This window comes from Gekko japonicus, unplaced genomic scaffold (assembly GCF_001447785.1).
Source record: "Gekko japonicus isolate JY-2015 unplaced genomic scaffold, Gekko_japonicus_V1.1 scaffold15, whole genome shotgun sequence".
In the NCBI taxonomy this organism is placed as follows: Eukaryota; Metazoa; Chordata; class Lepidosauria; order Squamata; family Gekkonidae; genus Gekko; species Gekko japonicus.
This window is the reverse complement of record NW_015165830.1, coordinates 1,401,729-1,411,726: the sequence shown is the minus strand read 5'-3', so window position 1 is coordinate 1,411,726 and position 9,998 is coordinate 1,401,729. Positions and strand designations below refer to the sequence as shown.

Sequence of the window (9,998 nt, the reverse complement as noted above, 5' to 3'; positions counted from 1 at the left end):
CCCCCCGCCGCCAGAAATGGTCTCTTCCATTTCAGGCTCTTGGCTGCAGAACATTTTCTTTCCCCATAGCAGCAGGTGAAGAAGGCAGCAGGAGAGTGAATGAAGGGGCAAGCAACCAAGCAGAGAAAGGAAACACCCTACAGCCAACTTCTTCCCCTGCTTACTGTCCTGGCACCCTGCTGCCACCATTGCTGGGAAGGCAACTGTCCCACAGCCAAGTGCTTTCTGTGTCTGCCTGCACACTTGTTCCCTTGCTCACTGCCATAACTGTTAACCTTTCCCGGGAAAGAAAGCTCTTCTCAGCTGGGTGCTTGAGATGCAAGTGGCACAATCTTTTTCCATCTCAAGAAATCAGCTGCTAGGCATTTAATTTTCCAACAGAAGGAAAGAGGAGGAGGAAACGGTGGCAGTGATGGAGTGGCCAGCCAATGGTTGTAGTATGTACTGACATGCGATTTACTGAAATACTACAACCACATGTACAATCTTTTAAAAAAAAACAACCTCAAAACATGTTCATAGCACAGCGAGCCTCTTTTTAAAGTCTTCCTGTTTTCTTCCTCACAATGCTTTTCCCATGACAGTGACTCTCAGGATGCTTACTTGGGAGTTAATTCAGATTAAATAAATGAGCCTGGTTATGAGGGTAGGTTTAGAACAATGCCCCCAGACTGTAAACCCTCTACTTGTTTAAGTCAGAGCAGACCCTCAGAGCCAAGTGGGACTATGTTAATCTGAGTATTTGGACAACTGTTACCTGAAAAATCCTCATAACATATCAAGGGAGATGTTTTGTCAGTTTGTACTGCTTAAAGGTCAAAAAGCACTTTACATGTTAGTAACCATAGTTGCAGTTCTTTTGGTACCTGGGAGCAGAGAGGTAGCAGGAAGAGGTGCCTAACCCTTTCCTCATCCACTTTTTCTGCTCCAAATTGTCCTGTAATTTTGAAATGAAGGTTTGTACGAATAAACATATAAATCAAATGTGCATAGGGAAGTCGTTTTCTAACCCCTGAATCAAATCAATCTGATGCTAATCAAGTGCCTTAATATTTCATCCACACATAACTTGGTAGATTTGGAAACAGACTGCAAAATGTTCAGATTAGTCTTTACTTAAGAGCATGTGATGGGTGTGTGTGTGTGTTGGCCTGGCAGCTAGGGTTGCCAATCTCCAATTGGTGCTCAACAATAAACAACCACAAGTTTTAAATGATTGTACCAAAATTTAATAAGGATATAATAAAGAAGACACCGTCCGATGTAATACAAATACAATGAATTTAAATATAACAAGGTGTGTTTTGCATACTACAGGACATAGATATATTTAAGCTTTGTCAACTCATACACCAGAAACTCCAATAATATGGAACACAATCTCACAGTTTTAATAGTCCCACAGGAGTTCAAGGATTCACTGGAGCCTGGTGAGGAAACTAATGTAGGCTCGATATTCTTTAAGCGTAAGCTAGCTGGTAACAAGCTGCGTTTCGCCAAAGGCTTCTTTACAAAGATGGAACTCTTAAGTCTTCTGCTCCAAAGGGGAAAATTTCACTGACATATTGTTTCCTTGTGCAAAGTTGTTGCCAATCTTAAATCAAAGTGCAAAAGTTTAAATATATCTATGTCCTGTGGTATGTATTTGTATTACATTGGACTATGTCCTTTTTAGTATATATCCTTATTACATTTTGAGACAATTGGTTAAGACTTGTGGTTGTTTATTGTTGAGCACAGATTATTTCCTTTGTTTTGCATAATTCTTCTGTGCTGCTCTTTGGTTTTGGTTTTAACCTCCAGTTGGTGGCTGGAGATCTCCTGGGATTATAACTGATCTCCAGGTAATAGAAATCAGTTCACCTGGAGAAAATGGCTGCTTGGGAAGGTGGACTTTATGGTATTATCCCTCCCCTCCCCAAACTCCACCGTTCTCAGACTCCACCCCCAAAATCTCCAGGTATTTTCCAACCTGGAGCTGGCAACCCTATTGACAACTCTAACCCCAGAAAAAAGCATGGGCCCATGGAGCTGCAAGCCCATGACCAGAAGTCACTTGTCACCACAGTCATGTGACAGATGGAGAGCGGAGCAAATTTCTGAACCTGGCTGTGCATAAAAGTAATCCTCCCTGCCACTGAGGCGTTCCCTCACTGCTCTGCTGCTCCTCGCAGTGAGGCTGCATGGAGGGGCAGGAGGTGTGGTGGCATCCTTCATCTCTATGTCCGTGCACTAGCAGTAGAAGAAAGAGAGAGGGGGGGGAGGGAGGGAGAGAGGGAGGGAGGAGAGTAGTTCTGCACCAATACTTGGGGCGCCACAAAGCATTTGAGAATCCCAAGCAAAGGGTTGAAGACATCTATTCTAATCATTCCCACCATTTCCAGTATATTTCCAGCAGGGCCTGGTCTGTGACACAGAGACTGCAGTAGGAATGTCCTGTTGCTGATGATTGCATTTCAGATACCCCCAACTTATTTTAGACATCTGAAATATCAGCTTTGATTTAGTTCAGATATCCAGGAAGATTAGCAAGACTTTCCAAAGTATTTCTGAATCAGATTTGGAAAGCTTGCCTTCTTCATCTCTGCAAGAATCATAGATGGCCGACTTTACAAGGCACAGCATTATTTATTTAGTTACAGATCTCCACCCTGTCTTTCTGTACTATGAAGGCCACCAAAGGATGAATCTGCATTTGTCTTTCCCACCAGTGTCCCAGCCTTCTGACTCCATCTTCAAAAAAGCTGTCTACATTTGGTGTCGTTTTCACACCTCAACAGTGCTAGCATACTTTTGCACGTCCATATATGTTTATCACCTTCTCGTGGCTGCTCCACTGTCATTCTTTTAAAGCTCTCCCCACTGCTTTAAAAGACGGCGTCACAGCAGCACGAAACTGATTTTAAAATGCAAATGCAGATTCGACAAAAGTGACTAAGAGTTAAAACAAGTATTATAAAAATATCATGAAAATCAGTAAAAACAGAACTAAGCACAGAAAAACAGTAATTAAAAGATGAGTGAAGGCAGGAAGATTTGGTCTATGTATTGTGATTGCATAGCATTTATATGAACTGCAAATGGTAGATCTTATGCATTACACTGCATTACCCTAGCATCATCCTTTACTACAGTACCATTGCAAAAACCCAGGCAAGATTTTTGGGTTAGGCTGTATGACAATTTGGAAACGTGGGACAATGGGTTTCCAAGCAACAAAATGTCTTCCATTCCATCACGTAGGGTAAGGTTTGTAAAATTTCTGCTTTATACAAGCCTGTTGGATCTTATGCATAACAAAACACGGTCTCACTTGTTTCCTGTGTCCAAAGTATGGGTTACTGAAAACGTACCTCTAAGAAGAATATGGCCAATACTTTCCCCCACGACTTGGACTCCACCAGAGAATTGTGGCTGGCCAGGTGGCTCCCCTTCACGGTTATTGTGTAATGTGCCACACCCAGGATAACAATGCCCAACAGGAAAGAAAAAACACTGTAGGAACTCAGAAGCAAGAACCCTGGGAAAGGAGAGGAAACGTTAGGACTTTATCTTTTTGTGCACAACCTTTAATTTTTTTCTACACTACCAAGAGCAATTGAAGAACACAGTGGACACAGAACTATACTTTTATATTCTCTTCTACTAATAAGACTTTCAGATTTATTTCGGTTCGGTTCTAAGCTGGAAGGGAGACTGAACTCAAACAGAATAAGAACACTGTGGAGTTGGGTTGTGTCTACACTTTGGAGTCTAATAAAGCTTTAATAATTTGAAACAAGCTGCCTATTTTTTTACATTGACTTGACTGAGAGTCTCTAAGGATCTAGCTAAACAATATGCAGTACTCGCTATTTAGGGTCTCTTCCTTGTGGCTTCTGCTATGAATGCAACACCTGATGCGCTGCCCTCATGTTGTAAATTACTCCGCCCTTGTCCCATATTATTAGCTGTCACTGGCAGGAGAGGGGCAACAAACAGAATGATAAGGAGACCGCCTAACCCTTATGAACCTACCCTGTGCTGCCCCAGTCAGCATTATCTGTAGTTTAGTAAAACTGTGCTGTATCTTTAAAGACTTGTTGCTCCTGGGAATTGTGGTTTGCAGTTAGGGGTCCCAGAAGCTTCCCTCTGACTGGCTCATTAAGAGCAATTTCCTGACTTTATGGATCTTTTCTGTTTCTTTGTTCATCAACCCTTACGGCAAGGAGAGGGGAAGCCCATCTCTTTCTCACCGCGGCTATTGAACTAACCTAGATCACAAGATGTAACTTCCCACCCATCTATTGTGAGTAAATGATCTTCTGAATGCGTGTGAAGTTGAATAAAGATGATTTAAGCTTTCTTCAGTGGTCGTGTGTTGGCTCACGCCTAGAAAGCACTGGCTAGTCACAGCTGGTGCTGGACGGGATAAGAAAATGCTCCCTCTTCCTACCCAACCACCATGGTCATCTTTGGAGGACCTGCTTCAGATGGCCCTGCTTGCGGCTAGATGGGTAGCAACCCAGAAAAGAGCCTTCTCAGTCATGGCATCAAAAGTATGGACCTCCCTCCCCAGGGAGAGTCATCTGTCCCCTTCTGTCTCCCACCGGTGAGTAAAGACTTTTTCTCTTTTGTCTAGTAATTCCCTCACTGCTTCTCACTGACCCTTCCTCCCATTCACGTGTTTGTTTATGTATTCTGTTTTAACTGTTTTTATATATTTATATGTGTTTTAATATTATTTTAATGTTTTTGTGTCCACTCCCTTGGGGACTGTGAGCTGGGTAGAATGGCAGCTTAAAGGTCTTACAAATAAATGTCGGGTTTTGGGTTTTTTTAACTAATTGCTATAAGGAATGGGGGAATAGACCTGAAACATGTTCTCAGCTGCGTCTAGATATGACTTGTCAACTTCTGTTGTATGTCAGTATTTACAACTGCAACATCTGTTGATACCTAAATACAGCCCTGCAGCATTAAGTGTCTCAGAGTCCCCTTTGCTTCTGGGAACTTTAATTGAATCAAGGCAGAGAATGAAACCTACAATATTTGTTTATAAATATTTGATGTCAATAAATATATGCAGAGTCTCAGGAATGAATGGAATAAGGAGCTAGATTGTCCTATTTTGCCAAAGCAATGGGATACAACCTTGAAGTTTATACCTGCTCTCTCCATGGATCTTAAGTTGCCATTCATTCAGCAAAAATTATGTTTAGGATATGTTTAGGATACCACTGTGACTCTTTAGTGAAGGACTGACTAACAGGTCTAACTGTTGGTGTTCTAACTCACAGGATGCGCCCCTTGTGCTTTGGCTGTGTCCAATAATTTGGTTTTTCTGAGAAGTTATTACTCATATCAGTCTAGTATTAGAATATCCATTGATCTTTGAGGATGCTTGTGTACTTTTCAATTATCTACCTGTCTCTTGGAAGCTAAGGTCAATGAAAATTGACCCTCTGTGCCCTTACTACAGCAAAAACACTGATATTAAACACTGGAAAGATAAACGCCACCTCCGATAAATCAGTAGATTGAGGACCTTAGAACTCTATCAGTATTTGAATGTATGGCATATAGATGACAATTGCATGTGGGCTTATTTTTAGATGTTTAGAAATTGTTTATAGAAATTTATGGCCCGGGTCACACGGAGCATTTGCCCCACTGAAGGCATGGGAGTCCCACGGAGTATTTGGGCGCGATCACACGGGAACATCTGGGAGGCGTAGCACTCCCGTGGCGAACCTGTGGCAAGCCGCCGAAGCCACACAGTAAAAAACTAGCACACCGCATGTACTAGCAAATGCTTTGCCACGGGCCGCCTATGGAAGCTTCCTGGTGTGACCGTGCTGGCACGCGACTTCCTCCCCCGCCGTCACGTCTGATCGCATAATAGCGCATCAGAATGCGACGGCGCAAATAGCTGCGCTCCCCGCGCGCATTTTCTGGCACGTCTGGCCGGGGCCTATGTATAGATCTGCCATCATTGTTATATTTTTGTTTCTACTTTATGTATATATATTGTTTTCTTTTTACACTTTATTTGGTTGATGGATTTTAAGACTTTTGCTCATTCTTTTTTCTGTTTTTTTAAGAAATTAAAAAAAGATATGAAACAATCACATCTCTTGTAACATCTAGATAGACCTTCAAAAACATTCAGCCATGTCTATATGAAGTAATTCCAAATGGTTCAAACAACCAAGGACAGATACTAAGCAGAACATCTTATCAGCCAGTTTATAAATGTTTTTTTGAAGTGTATGCCATTCCTTGTTGAATGATATCAGGGGTCGTTTCGTAGAAAAAGAGCTAGGGGAACTCATTAGCATATCTCAGCTGGCCTTGCAGCTCCACTGCCGAGCCCCATGACGGGCCCGGCGGTGGACCTGCAAGGCCGGCGGGAGTGCAAGGAAGTCCCGCGAAGGCCCTCCCTGGCCCCAGGCAGGCAGGGGTGGGGAGAGGCAGGGAGGAAGCAACTTACCCTCCCTCTTCTCCTGCCTCCTCCTGGCTGAATGAGGGCCGGAAGCAGGGTGGCCGGAAGCAGGGGGCGGGGCTTCGTCATGTGCCCCGCCCCCTGTACCTCACCCGGGGGAACTGCGATCCCCCACGATCCCCCCGAAATGACCTCTGAATGATATGATCAGGCTCTAAACAAAACTGCAAATTTAGCCATGTAGTATACCACCCCACTTAATATCCCATCTCCAGCTATAATTATTTCTAGTAACTTTCTATATGTACAGGACAAGATTTTACCTAATTTGGGCATCAGTCTTTAGGAAGTGAAATGCAGCATCTTTGACCTGATCTGTGCAAACTCAGAAATGGGATCCAGGATAAGATCATAACAACAGCCAGGGGTCATTTCATGCAGGAGTGCACAGGAGCGGAGCTCTGGCAGTAAAGAGCCCAGAAGGCGGGCACTTGCAACAAGCCCCACCCCCTGCTCCCAGCAGCCCTCAGTCAGAGGAAGAAGCAGCCAGGTAAGTTGCAGAGGCCCCCCGGTCCAAAACAGTCCAGTGGCACCTTTAAGACCAAGTTTTATTCAGGTACAAGCTCTCCCTCCTCTGCAAGGACAGATCTGCACGTCCCCCCCCCCATAGCTAGCAATCCAAAACAGTCCAGTGGAGCCTGAGTGGTGGGTGTTTGCCTTCTGAAGCACTTCCAGTGATGTCAGGAGGTGTGGCATATGCAAATAAGTTATGCTAATGAGTTATGGTAATGAGCTCCTGCACCTCTTTTTCTACGAAATGACCCCTGACAACAGCCATCTCCTTCCTTTGGTGGTTATCACTTGAAACAAAGAAACTCAACCTGGCTATAATACAGTTGCATTGTGATGCAAAGAGACATCAGACAATGCAACATCTTGTTTGCATCACAGAGAATTAGTAAATGCACCAAACGTATGTGAGATTGGATAAGTCCAGTATTGCTGGAACAATCCATAAACTGGATGAGCAAAGACTCATAGTAGGGTTACCAACAGCCTGGAGAAAAAGATTTCATGTCCCTGTAATAGAAATCAAATATCTGGAAATGGGCCGCTGAAAGAGGTACGGTAAATAAACCTCATTAAACCTCCATTAAAGGGGCTTTTCTCAAGGCTGTTGGCAACCCTACTATAGGGCAATGTTTGCAATCCTAACCTTCTGGATGCAATACGCTATGGTGGACAATTATTGCATATCTCGGGAATAACTAGAATATTGACTGTGTGAGTAGTACGTGGCATAACAATGGGCATGATCTAATTTCCACAGGTAGGTATTTGCTTATGTATACAGCACTGCCCTGCCAATGTTGTTGAGCTACTTGATGCATCAAACATGAAGAACCAGTTCTCCTCCTTCGCACCTCAAAGAATTTAATGAAACCTAATACACAATGACAAGGTAACATCTTTACTTCCACAGGTGGATGTCTCACAGTTTAAATAGTTTTTATTGCAGCCTAAGATCACCCAGTGGGCTTCACAGCTGAGCAAGCATATGAACCATACATTTGTATGGTCCCCAATCAAATTTTTAATCAAGGAGTGATAAAAATTTAACCCACCATTTCATTCATGAAGAAAATAAGATTGTTTTCTAAAGGTTGTGAGAGGTTTGTTTTGTGCTTTAATATCACACCTTGGTTTTGTATACAAGCATGAGACTGTGCGACTGAACAACAACAAATGAGACACCCAATGATATTAAACTGTGTTGCTGTTTCATGCACACACATGGAAGGCAAGGACCACAGTGACAATCTGCCACTTCAGGAAAAAAATTGGGCAGCACTTTCATTACTTCATGTCCCCATGGATGACATCTTACTGCCCTGGCAACATGAAGTTAACTTACTGCAGGACAGCACTGACTTTATTGTAATAATGATTATATTAAAGCCTGTTAATCCATGAGAGGATCAAATTTTGCAGCCCAATATACTGGGCTACTGTCTAAAGAACAGATTGGCTCCCTAAAATACAGGAGCTGACCATCCCTTTCTTATGTAAAATGCACCTTAGGGCAGAGGGGCAGTGTCTAAATTTTGTAAAATAAATAATTTGGATCTAGATGATCCAACAAAACACAGCATACCTTTAATGGCAATGCTATTTTTTCTAAACTATTGCAATGATGACCACTGTTGCTCAGTACAGTTTGCCACACATTAGTTATGGCTGAACATGATTACCCTCAGAGACTTCTTCCGCTTCTACAAGTCTGTAAGAACCCCAGCATCCTGGTTATAATACATTATTGTAATTGATCATTGGTCAGTGTGGATACTGGCCATTTCTCACTGATGGTACATTGAAAATGTGGCCATTCTGCCAAAGTGAAATTGTTGCCTGTACTAATCAACATACAAACCCAAGAACAATTGCCAAGGCAAGGTCAGACCAAGGGTCCTTCTAACCCATCTCTCAGTAATCAGGGCAATGGAGGGCAAGATGTAATAGCCAGCCCTTTGTTGGCTTAGTATCTGGCAATCAATTATATAATCCCACAGTGTTCAAGATCAATAAACCAGAAGGCCTAACAACAGTTTTCCCCATTAATTGCAGATTTCCCTATTAATACAGAGTGAGAAAACCAGACAGGAGTCACACTCTACAGAGTACCCAAATATTGTAGGCTTACCTACTGGGAGACTGAGAAAGTTCACAATAATAATAGTATCATCAATGCCATGCCTCTCCCACCAGCTGCTTTTCTTCACGATATTCTGCACCATCTCAGAGAGTTCCCCCATCAGGGAATCCTCACACCTCGTCTCTCCAGCTGGCGACATCTCCTCCTTCATTGCTCTTTTTAATATTACCATCTCTTTTCCTGGGGAACTCGGAGTTCCGTCTTCGTCTAAACCTGAGTAATCTAAGGAGGGCCTCAGGCCTTGTTCTTTTGAAGCTTCATCCTCAGGAGGACCTTCTCTTTCAAAACTATTTGGCAGCTGTATTACGGCCTCTGCGGTTTCTTGGCTTGGAGGGTCCCCTTGTCCTAATCTATCACCTCCTTCCTGGAAACTGTTTTCCCCTGAGAGTGTACCTTCCCCCCCAGATGGCTTCTGTTCCCTTCTTTCTGGGTGCGACTCCTGGTTCTTCATCAGCATCTCCTCCTGCCTTGGCTCCATCTCCTTGCAGAGCTCAGGACACCGCAGAGTGAGCCAACATCCAAATGCTTCTGCAGGATCAAATAACAAACCAGGCTGTCCCTGGAAGGGCAAAAACAGCGGAGAAATATAGGTGGCCTTCCTGGCAGGTTCACTGGGCTAAAAGCTCATATTGCTTAGATCTAGCTCTAAGAAGCTGACTTGGATCCCATCCCTAGACTCTGCCCCTTTACCGCCCTCTCCTTTGCCTGTCTTCTCCTTTCCCTAGCTGCTTGCCTCTCCATCCCAGTGCGGCTGTGTCTCTTGCCCTTGGCGCTGCCTTTCATTAAGAACAGCTTGTGCAGGCAGGAATTGTGCTGCTGCTCTCACCACAGCCAAAGGACATGGGAAGGGCAGAAGTGATG

General features: G+C 43.5%; 1 protein-coding gene across 1 annotated transcript in view; it reads right to left on the bottom strand.

Annotated features, from left to right (window-relative positions):
- FADS6 (fatty acid desaturase 6) overlaps nt 1–9,724 on the bottom strand; it is a 14,053-nt gene extending 4,329 nt beyond the window's left edge. Inside the window, exons 1-2 of the mRNA XM_015410742.1 lie at nt 9,126–9,724; nt 3,354–3,520 (exon numbers count right to left, since the gene is read on the bottom strand). Of these exons, the coding sequence (XP_015266228.1) occupies nt 3,354–3,520; nt 9,126–9,615 (657 nt within the window). The 5' untranslated portion in view covers nt 9,616–9,724. The remainder of the gene's footprint in view (nt 1–3,353; nt 3,521–9,125) is intronic.
- Between the last annotated feature and the right edge of the window lie 274 nt (nt 9,725–9,998).